Source organism: Hylobates moloch, unplaced genomic scaffold, assembly GCF_009828535.3.
Source record: "Hylobates moloch isolate HMO894 unplaced genomic scaffold, HMol_V3 SCAFFOLD_9, whole genome shotgun sequence".
NCBI lineage: Eukaryota > Metazoa > Chordata > Mammalia > Primates > Hylobatidae > Hylobates > Hylobates moloch.
In genome coordinates, this window is record NW_026652284.1 from 78541513 (window position 1) to 78560681 (window position 19169).

At 36.8% G+C, this 19169-nt stretch overlaps 1 protein-coding gene across 2 annotated transcripts in view; it reads right to left on the bottom strand.

Annotated features, from left to right (window-relative positions):
• The window catches only part of NIPAL2 (NIPA like domain containing 2), a 114868-nt gene that overhangs the window by 58333 nt on the left and 37366 nt on the right, over positions 1 to 19169 (bottom strand). For both annotated transcript variants that reach the window (XM_058444162.1, XM_032760114.2), the window contains exons 2-3: positions 15339 to 15407; positions 13783 to 13954 (exon numbers count right to left, since the gene is read on the bottom strand). In XM_058444162.1, coding sequence (XP_058300145.1) covers positions 13783 to 13954; positions 15339 to 15407 — 241 coding nt within the window. The remainder of the gene's footprint in view (positions 1 to 13782; positions 13955 to 15338; positions 15408 to 19169) is intronic.

A 19169-nucleotide genomic window follows, 5' to 3' on the forward strand; every position in this document is an offset into this window, starting at 1 on the left:
AGAATTCTTCATAGACATATTTAATGTTGGTATAATAATCTATTAAACAGATGCTGGGGTTAAATTTAAATGTGATTATATCTGATATTCCGGCAATTTATTGAAAACAAAATAAGTACACACCAGAAACCCTCATGCAGGATAAGATGGGATGCTATTTGTTTCTGTTTTTTTGTTTTCTTTTTCTCAACTCAGCTTTTTCTCATTCTGGTTGATCTTTGTCCTTCAAAACTTTTCCTGGGCAGGTTACTTATAGGAATGGAAGTTTCACACAGAGTAAACCAGGCATGGGAAATGCTCATCAAGCATGAGTTTGAGTATTGTGGTTTTAAAACATTAAAGCAAGATTTTCTGTAGATAAACTAATGGATGACTACATGGCTCATTAAAGTAAGAAATGAATTTGGGATAGGTATAAAAATGTATGCAAATTTTCTATTTCAGATTTGGACCAAAATAATCCAGGGAAACTAATTTCACATGGTAGAGCATGAGAAAAGGTATTAAAAACCTAAACCCCTACCCCACCCTCCAATCACAGACTTCCTGTGTAATTAAGTAAGGGATGTTTCTAAGTAGGAGATCGATTAGCAATAAAAAACAGGTGAAGTGTCGCTACATTAACACATACCAAATGTGTTCCATTATAACAATCCTTGAGATGACCATTTCACTACAAAGGATTATAGTAAGAAGGGAAACATTGCTTACATGGAATGAGGAGATTTTAAGGTAGTAGGAGACATAGACATAATCTACTCCAGGTTCTAAACTTGATAATTGGGAAACTGAGGTCCAAAGAATTTGTTTGTCTATTCACGGATCCATCCATTTAAAACACATTTACATTACAGCAGAGCTGGAACTGGCACTCGTATTTCCTTGCTCTCAGTCCAGAGCTCTTTCTAGTACACTATACCCCATTGGCTCCCTTGAAGTAAGAAAACACATCATTTTACTTTTCTTGTTGCCAAGCCACAGTTTCATAGATACATTTACTTTCAGAAGGAAGAGGGGAAAATGTTATATGGGAAATAATTTCATTGCTAAAAGCAAAAAGGACATGATTGGTAACAAAAAACTGGAAATACACTACTTGTATCAAATTATATCAATTGCTATAAAACAATTGTCAGAATTTTATGAAACATAAATATGCTACTCTTCCTTTCTGAAAGATAATAGAAGTCTAATGTACTTCCACATTCAGCCAATAACATTTTTTTTTCTGTTTTAAGAGAACATGAGATTTTCTACAAAATTTTTAGGTAATAGAACAAGAAGATTTTTTAGTTTTATTTATCTAGTAAAAAAGGCAATAAAAAAAGAACATTCTATTAAGATACATTTACTTTCAACTCATTTATCTTGCAAAATATGCTAAAATGAGAGCTGTGCTGAGCAAAAAGGCAGTATTGAGCAACAGCTAATAACATGACTTTTGAGTAGAGTAGTAAATTTTTCAAATGAGAAAAACGTAAACTGAAGTACTCGCATATATGTTTGTAATCAGAGGTCTATCAAGCCCAACACTGTCTAGTAGTTGCTATCACAATAACCATTGCCTAATGAACACCTAGAGAAGGGGGAAATATATTATACTTTTATTCCTATAGTAAAATGTAATATTCAAAAATAGAGCATTTCAAGATTAATCATTTAAAAGGCATTAAAACAACATAGCTGTAAATTAAACAGATTTGTACTAGTTATGGTTAAACTATAGTTATGACTGTATATTTACTTAAGCAATCGATTGTGTGTGCATTTTTGGTTTGAGACATGTTTGGGCAGAGACTCATGAATGCTTTTCCCTCTGGCCTTCAGAAGACACGGGTCTACAGAGAGTGCTCACTGATCTTGGTGCTTTATTAAAAAGTACCTTTTCGGGGGGGGGGGGAAATTGACGTAAGAAAAAGCAGGAGGAAGATGCAGGCTCTTCTAAACACACAATAGTCCTAGCAGGTTAATAAAATGTCCCTGATTCAGACAGGCTATTTTCCCAGCCAAAACTCACTGCCGATAGTCAGTGAACTGTTATTCTTGGCAGGTGGGAAATGTTTATAAAATGTGACACCCTTTCCCCACAACCTTATCAGCAATTGATGGCGGATGGTGCTATTGCAGTTGCCCAAGAATCATCTTATCTTGGGGCCGATATATAAAATTTGCAAAAGGGGGTCTAATATGAGCTGAGCTGTCTTCAACTCACTCTTACTTCATTATTCTTAAGGAAATGCTCAGTTGGAAAGGCTGAGGCTGGTTCATGAGAATGCTGGGAAGTGGAATCTGGACAGGAATTAGCCAAAAAGACTTCCCTACTGTTTTGTTACTCAGAGTATCACTCCAGGTGAAAAGAAGAAGGTCTTGTTGAAGAACTGAAGTTCCACAACACTGCCTAGGTGGCCGGGTGCTGGACTGGGGTGTAGAACACCTGGGTTTGAGTGTTGCTCTGTCCAGAACCAGCTATGGAATACAGCACATGTGAACGTGCTAGCCTCAGTTTTATTTCCTCAACCAGCGAAAGGAAGCATTTGTGCTTTGTCCTTTCTAATTATTCTCCTTGCTTGAACATTTTATAAACAGTCAGTTATTAGAAATAAGAGTGCATATGGATCAAGCTGTGCTCTTTGTGTTTTCCCAGGTGGCTTTGAGTATTTGAGGGTGAAGAGACAGGTCCTCTGTTTTCCAAGATGACCATGGTCTATGTGTGCAGGTATAACTGAAAACACCAAGATTTGACACAGTATCTTTTCTTTACTTAGTGATGATATGTGTGAACAGGTGTACCCACCAGCAGGCAAAGAAACACAACCCCAGTGGATAAATGAATGGGCAGGAACACAAGTAATTCACAAATGAGAGTAAACAAACACATAGGGGAAAGTCCAAATCATCAGTAATAAAGATAATTTAGAGCCAGGTGCTCTTTTCCACACAAAATTTTAAGGCTGAGTATTGACAAGGAAGAAGTCAAGTCAGTACTCCCTCACATGGCTAGAGTCATTGTAAATTGATAGAAACTTTCTGATGAGTGATTTTACAATATCTATCAACAGCATCAAACTATTCAAATTCTTTGATCTAGTAATTCTGCATCTGTGAATCTGTCCTAAGGAAGTATTCCAAAAAATGGAGAATCTCAAGCCTAAAGGTGTCAATTGCAAAATTATTTTTCTTAGTGGAAAACTGGAATAATCTAAACGTTCAGCAATAATCAGTAGAATATTATGCAGCTAATAGAAATTATTATGGAAAATTACATAGTGATATTGAAAATTCTATGCTATTATGTTAAACGAGGTAGAAAATTATATTTATACAATGATTATGACAGGAAAATATATACACAATAACGGTGGCTGAATATTCTACTTATTAAGGGTTTGACACGGAATAATTAACTCTTTCTATCCTCCCAGCGTCTCAATGAGATAGTTGGCATTGTTATACTCATTTTACAGATAAAAAAGCTGAGGCTCGGAGAGTTTATTACACAGTGTCACACAGTGATTCCAGAGTCAGGCACTAGACCACAATGGCCATAATGCATTAAAAAAAATAAAAGGTGAAAGGTAATACACCATTGGTATACCATGGTATAAAAGGCAAAAGGTAATGTACCATTGATAATATACCAATTTATCAAATTTCATTTAGACACGAGGAATAAGTTTTAGCGATCTATTGCACAGCATGGTGACCAAGTTAATAGTGATACATATTTCAAAATTCCTAAAAGAGTAGATTTTAAAAGTTCTTTTTTTTAAGACAGGGTCTCCTTCTGTTGCCCAGGCTGGAGTGCAGTGGTGCAACCATGGCTCGCTGCAGCCTCAACCTCCTGAGCTCATGTGATTCTCCCACCTCAGCCTCCCAAGGAGCTGGGACTATAGGCAATACCGTGTACTAACACGCCTGGCTAGTTTTTAATTTTTTTTGTAGAGACAGAGTCTCACTATGTTGCCCAGGCTGGTCTCAAACGTCTGAACTCAATTGATTCTCCTACTTTGGCCTTCCAAAGTGCTATTACAGGCAAAAGCCACTGCACCTGACCGATTTTTTTTTTTTTTTTTTTTTTTTTAACTGAGCCTGGCTCTGTTGCCCAGGCTGGAGTGCATTGGCGATCTCAGCTCACTGCAACTTCCGTTTCCCAAGTTCAAGCGATTCTCCTGCCTCAGCCTCCCAAGTAGCTGGGGCTATAGGAGCCCACCACCATGCCCGGCTAATTTTTGTATTTTTAGTAGAGATGGGGTTTCACTATGTTGGCCAGGCTCGTTTTGAGCTCCTAACCTCGTGATCCTCCCGCCTTGGCCTCGCAAAGTGCTAGGATTACAGGAGTGAGTTACTGCGCCCCGTCTTTTGCCTAAATATTCTTAACCATACAAAATGAAAAGTAGATGAGATGATAAATATGTTAATTAGCCTGACGTAATGTTTCTACAACGTATACATCTATCAAAACACCACACTGTACCCAATAAACATATAAAATTATTTGTCAATTAAAACAGTTTTAAAAATTACATTAAAAACAAAAAATTTTGAAAAGATAATATGCCAAAACCCAAAGGGTGGTTCTGTAGGAGTCATGGGGGGCAGGGCGGAGGAAGACAGCAGGAATACTATCCCTAAGGGGAAAGGACATACAACCTTCTTCTAGTGTTTCCTCTGGTGCAAAATGGTACCTCCATGGAGCAGTCTAATGTATTTAATGTGTCCAGTTGCCCTTGAAGCTCTAATGCTTTAAGGAAGCTTTTCAGCAGCAATCGCTGACTGCTGACTATGGACTGACTCCTACTGGTGAGTCATCTGTTCTCCTTTTGGCTATTAAGTGTCACTTAGGTTGGCAATCAAAATGGAGATTCATTCTGTTCAAGGTTCACATAAGGAAACCTACACTTGGGCATTTGGATTCAGGTTTCCAGATGAAAATAGATAAAATAAAGGCCAAGTAAGTTTCCGGTGCCTTCCAAACCATGTCTAGATGTGGGGGAGGGTGCCAGTCCCAGAGCGAGGTATGTGTCTTGGTGTTGCACTTCCTCATGCTTCTTGATTTACTTAAGAATCAACCCTCGGTTTGTCCTTCATTCACCTACTCTCTGATATCCTTCAGTTTATGAGACTCGGTCCAAGACCAGCTGTTATTATGGAAGAGTTATTTGATGCTCTAAGACCCATAGCAGGCCGCGAGGGAGAAAAAGCCAACCATAAATTAACCTGATGCATGAGTATTCAGAAAAGTTGTAAATACTTGGTTTGAGGTTCTTCTGTAATAGCTATTAATGAGGATTAATAAATGAGAAGTTAAATACCAAACTTCTCTGTTAGCAATTTAGCTCAAGGGCAGATTTTTACATGTCAGCTTAGAACCCTGTGTCTGTAGAATAATAGGTAAATGGGCATTCCCTTTTTAAATTTGTAACATTAAGACATATGTGTGCTTTTTATTTAAACTCTCTTCCCCTAAAATAATAATTTTTTATTAAAAGCTTAATGGTACAGAAGACTGTTCAATAACTGTTTCAATGTTTAGGGCATGGCTATTTTTAAGTGATTTTGTTCAGTTTGTTTATTTCTCTCTGTTTTTTTACCCTTTATTATCACTTCTTAAAGACAAATCTAACCCAAAGCTAAGACAATCAATTAATTATAATTTACTCAAATGTGATTATGGATATAATATTCTTATCTAATTCAGATGGGGAGAAAAAGAATGTTTGGTTGACAGGTTACAAATTCAAATGCCTATAAGGGCCTTTAAGGTAATCCTCTGAAGACAAAAAAAAAATGAGGGGGGGTGGGCCACAGTAATAAGGGGGATGGGCTCTGGTGATGAGGAGGCTGGGCGTGGTCATGAGGGGTAGTCTGTAATGATGAGGGGGTGGGCTGTAATGATGAGGGGGTGGGCTGTGGTGATGAGAGGGTGGGCTGTGGTGATGGGGGGTGCTGGCCATGGTGGTGATGGGCTGTGGGGCCGTGGTGAACTATTCAAGATCAGTGAAAGGTGGCACTCCTGAATCAGCCTTAGCCAACTGCAAATCCAGCACTAACAAATCTGATTCTTTAGCCAAATATTCCGTTTTGTGTATGTGTTATTGTCTAATTTTTACCCATAGGAAATTAATTAGTATTCTTTAAAAGCATTGTTTGAGCCAGTCAAAACATGGGCCAACTCTGATCTACAGGCAAGTTTGTGAACTCTGATCTAGCCTACAAATAAAAATTTCATCCATTTTCATTTCCTGGACATTCAATTTATTATGTCACCTCTGTGATATAAAGAGAAACCAGGATGTATATTTATAATATAGGAAAGTAGAAGATAAAACACTAAGGAAAACTCTCTTTTATAAAAAAAAAAAATAACCCATGACATGAAAAGAACATATTTACATAATAATGCTACAAACAGAATCTCACATGTAAATATCTGGCTTGTGGTTTCTGACCACTTATAATGGCAACTTTATTGTACTGCTAAAAAGCAAACCACAAAAACACTTTCATGTCAGTCACAATCAATCTTCAAACACATGGACTCATTGAGCGTGCTCACAGGCTGAGTCAACTCTAACCATATTGAGGTACTGCTACATAATTATCATTCCCCGTTAGTTGTAGAACTTTAGGAAAAGAGGTATGTCAATTACAATGTATTCCATGGAATTAAGATTTGAATATCAGAGGATATGACAGTTTGAAAAATGTCATCTTACAGGGAGAAAAGTTCTACCATTCATGCTGGCAGGAAGAAAAGTGTCAAGTAATTCATGTTGATTAAAAAAATTGCTATTGTCATTCACTGAAGATAATGAAGAAGGAACTGTCGTTCAGAGACAATTTGCATAATTTCAAATGAGGGAACTTACCTGGATTAAGAACAATAATCCTTTCTTTTCTACATTTTTCTTGTCATGTGTTAATGATTAAAGTTGAAAAGACTCCAAAAAAGTAAAAATACTACCACTGACTAGATTAATTCTGTATTACAAATTTAATTGTGTGTTACTTCATCATTAGCAGCCTCTCTAGAAATACTTTGTGGCATGCTGAAAAAATAAGGATGAGTGGAAAAGATGTTTCAAATAAAGTTTTTAGGCTTCAGGAATGCTTTCTGCTGAGAGTGTATGAGCAGACATAGATTAAAACTTCAGAATTTTATTTCACACATTTTATGTAGGCTGGTTTTTGGACAAACACGCAAAAGCAGATAACTCAGCAAGCCACTAAGAAAAGTGATATTTTCTGCATATCTTGAACATTAAAATCAATGTCCGTGTGAAGTGACACTATCACAGGCATCCTGTGAGGTTTTAGAGTTCCGGTGACCTCATCCAGGCTGGCACTAAGCACACTGCTCTAAGGGACAAAGAGAATTCGCAGCATCTAGGTTTGTGTAACGCTATGGGTCACTTGCTCATTGGTCTGTTTATGTTTCCTTTCATTTGTTTCTAATAAAAATCTTGGAGACCAAAGTTTCTGCTTGACATGATTTCTTTGGAATTCCAAAAGGCCTCACCAGGGCTTCCTGGCTCTGCTATGACCGTCGCCTAATGGATTACAGATACATTTCAGTTTAGGGCTTCATAACAGCACCACAGAAATACACAAAACAACATGTATTCCACATCATGAATTTTGATTTGAGCAAAAACCAGCATATTGGGGAAAATTAGAGATGGAAAAGACTTATCAGACTCATGCCCTCCTCATTTTCTCAGTGCAGTTAGCTTTCCAACCTTAATACAAATTAGCTCAGTAACAGAGCAACTACTTCTCTTAGGAACTTATTCTAGGGCCATGGAGATCTTGCTGCTATTATCTTTCCATACAAAATTTCAAGTGCTTAATTTAATATAATTTATCCCAAAGTCAATCTATTTATTACTCATTTCCATTCAGCTGGGCAATGATTGAGGTAATGAGTTTATGTGTCTCATACCTGGCATAGTGGATGCTCATTCAGTATTAGTTTCTTACCTTTATTACTTTGTCTAAAGTATTGCCTGAATTTAACTTGGAAAAAGCTGATATATTCTTGCACTCTTTTCTGGTTACTTTTAATCAATATACTCAGAGGCATAGAACTGAAAAATGTCACCGGTGCTTCCATCACATTCTATTTCTCCCTCCCTCCCTCCTTGCCTCTGCAACGATCTTCCTCCATATCCCACTTCCTTGCCGCCCCATAGACAAGTTAATTTTATACTGAGTGAAGTCTGCCATGAAGCTATTTAATTCCATGTGGCTTCAATTCTTTGGATTGTTGATAACTTCATTGTTTTTAATCATCTCTAAATGTTTAGACATAGCATAGATCACAGTCATGGGGATAAACAGAAAAAGGAAAACAATAAATGTAAGCCCATGCTTTGGAGATGCACAAATAACTGAACTCAATCCCCAAAGGACAGGCTTATAGACCTATGAGTGTTCACAAGCATGAATATTCATGAGTCGCTTGCAATGAACTGTTTAACCACCATGCTTCATTAGGAATTGAAATCTTTTAAGCAAGCATTTATCTCTTCCAACACCCTAGAACGGAACATCCGATCCTTGTTTTATCAAAATTCAAATTCGAACCAATTCTGCAGGCTGCATTGTGTGATTTCCCCATGCTGTGCTCTCACAGGAAGGGCAAATGTCAAGCAACAAGACACACAGTCAGTCACCAGTCCCCTGGGTCTCAGTTAAATGGTGAGGAAGGACATGAAAAAGGTCATTGTGAGCACGCCTAGAGGTGCCAAAGGGGAAGTGTAGGGCAGGGTCGCTGTGTGTGGTTGGGCGGGCTGTGTAAGTTTTGCAATGCAGAGAGTTTCCACATCTGAGGTGGCACCACCCACATCTCACACCTTGTTGATTTGTGTATTTCTCAGCACAATTCTCTGACAGATGGTCCCAGAGTGTCCTGCTCTAACAAAATTAATGTATTACAATCATTTGCAGACAGACAGAAATAAAGTATTTTGAGAAAGGGCTCCCTTTTTCTAATTCACAAAACAGCACCACATAGATGAGAGGAGGGCCAGTGTGGGTTGTGAAGAGAGCAGAGAATAAGTCTGTTTAATTACCTTAGTCTGAAAGCTGGGGAAGACCTCTTGAGCAAGGGTTTACCTGAGACAAGAAGGTTTAGCAGTAGTTTGAAATTTTATTACAAACTCCACAGAATATCTAACCTATTTCTTTGTACTGGATTTCTGGTATATTAATAGTTTTCCAGAAAACATATCCTCAAATTACAGTTGATCTGAAAGGAATCTGCCATTCGGCCTCTCTGTAGTTAATGAACAAGAGAACACAAGTGCTTGGAAGCCAGAGCAAGAAGATGGAAAACTATATACTCCCTGCTTGCTAAGCATTTCCTCTGACAAATTCCTGTACTGGTTTTTAAAATGTATTTCATCTTGGTAGGTTATTTGGAAATTCTTCTATTTTCCACCACATTTTGGTAGGGAATATATGAAGGAGTTGAAGGGTAATTGCGACTTAATTAGATGAAAAATGAGCTGTGAGGATCCTACTTTTCTGCTCTCTGTAAATTTAACCACTGCATAGATGAAAACAATAAAAAGCCTTTCCTGAATTGGTTTCTCCATTTTAGAGAATTTAACCATCAGCCATCTTTGGAGGCATGGAAGTATGCTCCATTATAAAGAATAAGGTATTTTATTTTTCTATACAATAATAATTACAAATCATAGTGACAATAGCCAGTGTTGTCATTATGTCAAATACTATCTAACCAATACCAACACTGTCCTTAGACGTTTGAGTTTACTCAGTTCTTCCCCACAATGACCTCTAATATGGGAACTACTTTCATTCCCATTTGACAGGCTAGGGATCTGAGGCATAAATTGGTTTTAATAACTTGCCCAAGGTCACAGAGCTTGCCAATGGCAGAACTGAGATTTGAACCCTGGCAGTGTGGCCCTAGAACTCTTGACCTTTCTGCTGCCCTGGTTTATTAGGGTGAGTATTGAATCTAGCCTCTAGGTGAAATTGAAAATCATTAATTAAGCTTTGTGAATTAACGGAAACACAAATCCACATGTAGAATTAACCACACTGCTAGTAAAACTAGCATTTTAGTTAGAATAGATTTTGGACCTATTATTCATTGAGAAAGACTTCCAGTGAGAAAAATAAAGTAAAATTAAAAGATGACACAAGGATACAAAGGTTCTGACTCTCTAAAAAAGCTGGACCCAGGCCTGGGCATCCCTGTGCACTGAGATCATTCCCCATTGTGCCGTCTTCACGGTGAAGCATAGATGGGTTATTTAGGCTGAGTCTCTAGCACAATGTGACTGCCTGTGAGCTTTGCCTTAAGAATTCCCTAAAGGGTTTTCTGCAGAACTGCTGTCCCTTGAGATACAATCAAGGGAATCTCAGATGCGTCCAGTATGTTTTGGAGACCCGGTGTACTGCATCTGCTTCTCAAAGATTCACAGTGTGCATAGGCCTGTTTTAGGGCCCCAAGAAGCTCTATCCTAATGAAACCTGTGTTGCCTTTAAAACCCTAAATTGCAGAATCCTGTTTGATTATGGAAGTCTTTGTTTCTTAGAACACCTATGAATCTACCTGTAAAACTAATGTTGGACAAATGCTGCCTGAAGCTGAGCATGTCAGTGAGGAACAGCAGGACACACAGAGAGAGGGAAAGAAAGCACAGAAGAAAGATGCTTCACGAAAGGAAAACATGGGTAAAGGGCAAGTTGAAATGCCTATATTGCTAACTGTGGTGCTTCTTACAAATGAGTCCTATATATGACTAGTATATGTCAGACATATGTCATATATGACATACATGTCATATATGTCATACATATATACATGTCAATCATATGTATACTTTAATTGAATACATATTCAATTAATATATTATCTATTAATATATAACTATAATATATATTAAATGTATAACATAAAATTTAATACAATTATATTAAATATAATCAATATATTAAATATAATCAATATAATTATATTAAGTATAATTAATACAATTATATTAAATATATTAAATATAATCAATAAAATTATATTTATATTATTTAATACCAATATATTAAATATCATATATTTAATATAATTACATATAATATATAATTGAATATATTATATTCAATTAAAGTATACAAATATATATTATACTCGAAGTATACAAAAGGAGCAGGAATTTTGATTATGTGAGACAAAATGGCAAGTCTGGTATATTAGCAATCATCAGTGTAGTAAAACTAGTCCGCATGCTTACCTGCACAGTCTCTCCCTACTTCTGGAAAGGAAAAATGGAGCGCAATGTGTTGGTGTGAACCAGACTGTCTAAGGAGAGGGAGGAAGATGAAAGACTTAAGGGACTTAACACATTGGGACTTAAGGACTAAAACTATCGTAAGTGTTCTGGATTTTAATAGTCTCTCTCTCTCTGTCTCCTACTCTTAGAAAAACAACAAAAGACAGACGAAAAATCAGAAAAGAATATGCAATTTCCCAAGCAACACTGTAATAGGTTTTATTTTTTATTAAAATTCAACGGGAGGTTTGATTTCTTAAAGCTCCCAAGAAATGATACAGAAAAAAAGTTTTAACATAGAAAAGTGTGGATTTTCTGCTTCATCTGTGGACACAGACATAAGAGACATCTGGTTTATACTTTCCCTTTTCCTTCAAATTCTCTAGAGTTTCTAGAATCTTTATAAAGAATCTCAGGGTAGCAGGGGTATGTTCTAGGGAAAATCCTCCATCACCAGCAGTCCCTCACCCACCCACAAAGCTTTACAATGACTTAAATCCAGCTCAGGACTGCTGTGGGAATACTATTTATGAACATACATTACTGTGTGCAAAGATTGTAAAGTAGGAAATGAGTTGTGTTTGAGGCTGTAAGTTCACATCTTTGAATCATTTCAGATGGACAGAGAGGGAGGTAGCTAAAAATGTTCTGAAGCTGAAACATTAATTGGGGCTAACAGCACACAAAGAAAAATAATCTGTAGCATGAAGAAAAAGCCCATCTATCAAGGCAGTGGGCTCAGAGTTTTAAGGTGGGTGGACCAGCTCACAGGGGACTTGGGGAGAATAGGACACTCTTTCTGAGTGGAAGATTGGAAAGCTTCAGCTTTCAGCTTTTAATGAGAGCTTGGATCAAGTCTTGCCAAGATGGGCAGACTCACAAGCAGCTTCACTGAAGGTCTAGGAAGGGTGCCACTGCTGACCCTGAAGTCCTGAAAACTGCCCCATTCTCACTTCAGGCCCCATGAGGTCTGGCTATATCGCATTTCTGTGAAATCTCTGATCTTTATAATATTTCCCCTTTGTTTGAACCACCTGGGGTAGCACCCTTTTTCTCATACCCCACTCCCGCAAAAGGCTTCCCAGGACCAGGACACATGAGATAAATGGAGAAATTCAATACAATATGGTGCACTCACCACCTGCCTTCCCCAGTTATCTATCTAATATGCCTGGGCACATTTTTCTGTGGCTATTTCATGGAAACAGCATAAAGTAAGGAACAAAACTAAAGATCAGCGTGACATACACAGTCATTATGGAGAATAAAACAACATTTTCAAGACAGCAAGAGTCTGGAGGGACCCAAGTTCATCATATAACTACATCTTTTATCTGTTATTTCTCAGATTTTGAAAACATAAAATGTCTAAAATGTCTATGTACATGTTAGTGGTTTACTAAATAGAAAGTGAGGCTTACCCAATTTGCTTATTCTATTGGAATGTTAAAAACAGTAAATGATTACATAAATTGTGTGCCTCTTTGGAGTAGTAACAGGATGGCTCTTTTAAGTAGGCAATTTCTAGAAAGCAAAGTAAGTGTTTTTTGCTAAATATTCTATTATACCTCATTAAAGTATTTTAAATAAAATATTTTAAATGATTGAGATAAATGACTTACAAAATAAAATTCTCTTTGAATCTACATAGTTTTGGTTTAAATGATGTTTTCTTTAAGAATATCATATAGTTGTTTAGGAGGAACATTTAAATTGGGATGTGTAAACATGTGATTTGCTTGATCTAGTTGTTAACAGATAATGACTATTAAGTTGTTTCTATTTCAATGAGGTTTCTAAATTCACGCAAATTTAGAAACATTCTGTTTCCATAGCAGCAAATAAAGAGTAAAACCAAAAAGATTTTATTGATTTTAACAGGGCTTAGAGAATTTGTTCTCCTTTTTAGCAATGATTTTTGCTCTTTTTTTTTCAGTCTTTCACATCTCATTTTTTCTTTTCCAAATGTATTTAGTAAATTACATAAAATTTCAAAGTAGATATTTGTGACATTACTGTAAAATTACACATTCTTATAGTAATGTAAACTGACCAATATTTAATTCTTAATGTCAAAGAGATACTTAACTATGAAGTCAAGACCAGGCATCAAAGACTCTAACTACAGGCATTATCAGTTTAACATATGAATAAAACATTGCATTACAAATGCTTTTAGGTAACTCATTAATGATTACAAGCACAGTATACCATTTTCTGTCGCGGTTAATTTATTAAGGCTCAGGCATCAGGCTTTCACACATAAGTGTTAGAGTCACAAGATGCAAGTTTCTTCATAGTTAATGTGACAGCATGACAATGGATTGCTGAAATTAGCAGAATAATTGTTCCATGTTAACGTGATAAGAAACCAGGCAATAGACTTTCTTCTTGGGTGCATTTGTTGTTTCAGTTGTGTGTTTTTCTCCGATTATTCTGCTCTTTAAGTTTCTGTTTGTCAAAACACAGAATGGCTTACCTGTAACAGACACACAGCCTAACGGAGCGATCAGAGTAATGGGAGCAAATCCATAGGCTGCAAAGTTCCCCGTCTCTCCCACGGCCATCAGCAGGACACCACCCCACCACAGCACACTCTTGAAGTATGGCCTTGGGTGCTCTTGTTGTGCCAGCTGAAGGTGAGAATATTTCTGAAAGTAAATCAGAAGACAAATAAGAAAACATTCTGAGCTATGAGGGGAATGCCACTTTTTTTCTTTTGTATTCCTTTAATTCTTTTTGTAAGAACACTAATTTATTTTTGTATTTTTTTCAAGAACAAATACATTTTTGGGGAATTATTGAAAATTATATTAGGTCATTTTCTAGCAAAGATTTGTATAAACAAATATAGTAGTTACCCCCCGATCCATGGATTCATTTTCCGTGGTTTCAGTTACCCATGGTCAGAAAATATTAGATGGAAAATTCCAGAAATAAACATTTCATGCATTTTAAATTGCAGGCTTTTCTGAGTAGCAGGATGAAATCTCTTGCTGTCCTGCCTGGTATGTGAATCCTCCCTTTGTCCAGCGTATCCATGCTGCAGATGCTCCCTGTCCCTTAGGCATTCAGTGGCCCTCTCGGTTATCAGATCAGCTGTTGCAGTAGCACAGTGCTTGTGTTCAAATAACCCTTATTTTACTTACTTGTTCTATTTTATTATTAGTTATTGTTGTTAATCTTTTACTGTGCCTAAGTTATAAATTAAATGTGATCATAGGCATGTATGTATAGGAAAAACATAGTATATACTGAATAGGGTTCAGCATTAGCTCTAGTTTCAGACACCCACTGGGAGTCTTGCAGTGTATTCCCTGAGGATAAGAGGGAATTACCATATAACATTCTGGGAGATATTTTGATGTTCAGGTTTATTTTGATTCAAATCGTTTTAGAGACTGCAGTGATTTGATTCTATTTCAAACTGATTCATTAAATGATTTAAAATTTTTTATTTAATTCATGATTTGCTTAAAAATTCATATTTCATTCAGTTTGCAGTTTAGCAAATCAGCGATTTATTCAGGTTTCTAATTCATGTTCAGTTATAGTTCCTATCTTGTATTCTACATTCTTTCCTCAAGACCATTAGTCTATAGTGGCATATTTAACAGTATTTTAAAGAAAGGGGAAAAAACCCTACAATCTGTACTTTCATGAACTGCTTCTAAAAAGTATCCAAATCCCATCTGGGGTGAGGGCTATGAAAGAAATCAAAGTACTGCAAATCAAACCAGTGCTATTTATCCATCAGACACCATAGGCCCCTTACCTAGGGTCTACAGTACTGTCAGAGACCACTCCACCCCCCAAAATTAATTTCTTTTAAAATCAGAAAAAGAAGAGGAAAAATGAATGCACTCCAGCCTGGATTATATTTGTCTTTATACCAATGAGGTCATAAAATATATATATTTTTTATAATTTTTATGGAGAAAAGAGCCACAAAGACAAAAGTACCCAAGGCCCATGAGAGTCATAATGTGTCCCCAGATCAATCTACAGTGTTAGAAAAATAAGCTTTTTTCTTACCTGAATATTTAGAGAAATGCTGATCACCAAGTTTCCTAAAATAGCCAGCAAAACTCCAAAAAGGTGAATCTGTAAAAGAAAATGTTTTCCTTAAATAATACTTGTAAGATATTTACTGGAAGAAAAAAGACAAATTTAGGTATTCATTCATTTGTTCAGTAATTCAGCTTTAGCTTAGCACCCATTTGCCAGGGTAGGTTTGGAATATTAATAGGATTTAATTAGAATTAGTTTTTCACTTTTTTCGAACACTATTTTTAAGAAATCACTTGGTCCTTTACGAATTCTCTAGATATTTGTCTGCCTCATTTACTAAAATAAATAAAATAGTTATTTGGCTTTTTCCAATCAAGTTGCTGCCTCTTACATATCCTTTCTTTTTATTTTCTTTTCTCTAATATCTTTGGAGGACTGTGATATGAAAGAAAGATCATTGGACTACAAGATAAAGGATAAATCTGAGACACAGATTTGCACTTTTCTAACTGGGTGACCTTTTGAGCAAGTTATTTCACTTCTCTGGCCTAAGTAAAAATGGGATATTGGATAAGATGTTTCCAGAAATCCCTTTACTTCTAAGGTTCTGTGATCTCCACTGGAGATGGGCTAAATTTTCCTACTACTCTCCTGGTCAAAAATCTACAATGATTCTCTACAGTCTACTATATCAAACAATAAACTGCTATACCAGCTCACTACAATTAGTCCTCACCCAGGCCTCTGTCCATGACTTACTTTTAATGTGCTTCCTCTATCTCAGGTACGTGGCATGCGCCATCCTGTAGGCAGATGTGACACTTTCTCATGCCACTGCTCTCCTAGGTCATGCAGGTACACCTCTCACTCACTCCAACCAAACCTCGCCCTCCTGGCCTGCAGAGGTTCATCTCCTTGAGACCTCCTCAGACCACCTTGGCCCACCTTGACTTTCTCAGATTCTAAATGGTAAGCCTCCCTTATTTACTCTTTTATATTATCATGTTTGCTCAAATCCTCTGAGGGAAAACAACCAAGTCTTATGCTTCTTTCTATTGGGTCTTCTGCATCATCTACTGCTATATAAAATTGAAGATTTAATAAACACTTGCTTAAAAAAATATATAATCGTGTAACACAAGAACTATAGAGGTTAAAAGGTAAGTTCTTACACATTGCCCAAGATGTTTATCATAGATAGCTCATGTATCATTTAATGATTTCAAAAGATGCATTTGTTGCTCCCATCTAGGTCCGAAAGTATAATATCTTCTATTAGTGTAAATTAGCAATGATACAAAGGATCATCTCCCTCTTATTCTACAGTATATAACTTCTAGCTAGCTTCAAATTCCAAGAAGTTATTTGAATTTCAAGTGAGCATTGCAACCACAAAGAACCCTTTTCAGAATGCAAAATGCCTTTGAAGTTTTAGAGCTTTATTATATGTGATTTTTGTAGCAATAAGACACCAAATTCCAGCCTGACTCAAGTATAGCATGAAATTTAGTATTTAGAAATGAAATTTAGTATTTTTTAAATGAAGTAAAAAGTGGAAAACTCATTATGTAGTTGATATATAATATCCATGTTCTTTAATCAGTTAAGAATTTTCTTTTCCTAATAGAGGCACTTGGTAATAATTTTGATCACTATTCCTCATGGGGAAAAAACTGAGGCACAGTACAAGGTACTATTTCCATGCTTCCTATTTACATCTAATGTACTTGGCATTAATCAGGAAAATGAAGACTGAGAAAAAAATTTGGCCATGAATAGATATTTATTAACATCTCCCATAATTATAAAAGTACATTGTTGAATAGAAATAACTTACTTTAAAATTCTTTAAGTCATTCACTGAGCAGTTTAAATGGCTTCAGGCTGGGTATTTAAAAATTGGTGGCAGGATTTGGCAATAATTTCTTGGATATGACACCAAAGCATAGGCATTGAAAAAAATAGATAAATTGTACTTCATCAAGATTAAAAACTTATTTTTTTTTTTGAGACAGAATCTCACTCTGTCACCCAGGCTGGAGTGCAGTGGCATGACCTCGGCTCACTGCAATCTCTGCCTCCTAGGTTCAAGCAATTCTCGTGCCTCAGCCTCCTGAGTGGCTGGAACCACAGGCGTGCACCACCACACCCAGCTAACTTTTGTATTTTTAGTAGGGACAGTGTTTCGCCATGTTGGCCAGGCTGGTCTCGAATTCCTGATTTCAAGTGAGCTGCCTGCCTCAGCTCCCAAAGTGCTGGGATTACAGGCATGAGCCACAATGCCTGGCTGAGATTAAAAACTTTTTGCATCAACACACACTATCAATAGAGTGAAAGGCAACCTATGGAATGAGAGAAAATATTTGCAAATCATATATCTGGATTGAGGTCCAGAATATTTAAAGAATGCCTACAATTCAACAACAAAAAATAAACATCCTGATTAAAAAATGGCAAAGGACTTGAATAGCTCTTTCTCCAAGAAGACACACAAATGGCCAATATACACATGAAAAGATTCTCAGCATCATTAATCATTAGGAAAATGCAAATCAAAACCACAATGAGTCACTACTTCACATCCAGTAGGATGGCTACAATTAAAAAAAAAAAAAGAAGTGTTAGCAAAGATGGGGAGAAATTGGAACACTTGTGCATTGCTGGTGGGAATGTAAAATGGTGCAGCCACTGTGGAAAATGGTGTGGAGATTCCTCAAAAAATTAAACACAGGATTACCATATGGTCTAGCAATTCCGCTTTTGGGTACATATCTGAAAGAACTCAAAACAGGGATTTGAACAGATATTTGTACACTTACATTCAATAATAGCAGCATTATTCATAATAGCCAAAAGGTGGAAGAAACCTGTGTCCCTCAATGGATGAATGCATAAACAATATAGAGTATATACATATAATGGAATATTATTCAGCCTTAAAAAGGAAGGAAATTTCAATATACACTATAACATAGATGAACTTTATAAACCAGAAATAAAATTCTAAGCCCCTCAACTGACTGATGGACCCTCCCCTAGGCCAAAGGCATTCCAAAGTTAACCTGAAAAACTAATTTAGGCCATGATGGGAAGTGGGGGTTGGGACATACCTCATTATACCCTCCTTCCTTTAGAAATTAGGGCACAGCTGACCAGCATTAACATTAAAACAAAGATCTGAAGACTGACAAAACAGACTTTTTATAGCAATAAGATGCCAAATTCCAGCCTGACTCTAGTATAGCATCACATGACAGATAGCAGGCCCTAAAAGGAATCAAAGTATTTTACCCCCTATATATATTTTTTCTTTCTTTCTTTTTTTTTTTTTTTTTGAGATGGAGTCTTGCTCTGTCACCAGGCTGGAATACAGTGGCATGATCTCAGTGGCTAATTTTTGTATTTTTAGTAGAGACAGGGTTTCACCATATTGGCCAGGATGGTCTCAATCTCTTGACCTCATGATCTGCCCGCCTCAGCCTACCTAAGTGCTGGGATTATGGGTGTGAGCCACCACACCCGGCCTATTTCTTTGACATATTTTGAAATGGCCTTGCAAAGCTGTCTCTTATGGGGAAAATCTATGTTCTGTAGAGAATCTCCATCCTTTTCCAGGGCTTTTCCCTGATGCAGGAGAGAATTTACTAAGACTCAGGCACCTTTTTAGGTCTGATGAGAGCTCTGAAGCCTGCTACAAAGAGGCTTCATCTGCATAATAGAACCTTGGTCTCCACAACCCAGATATTCCTTTCTATTGATTCCAGGTCTTTAGATAATAACTCTTTGAACCAATTGCCAATCAGAAAAGCTCGAATTTGCCCATGACCTGGAAGACCCCACTTCCAGTTGTTCCGC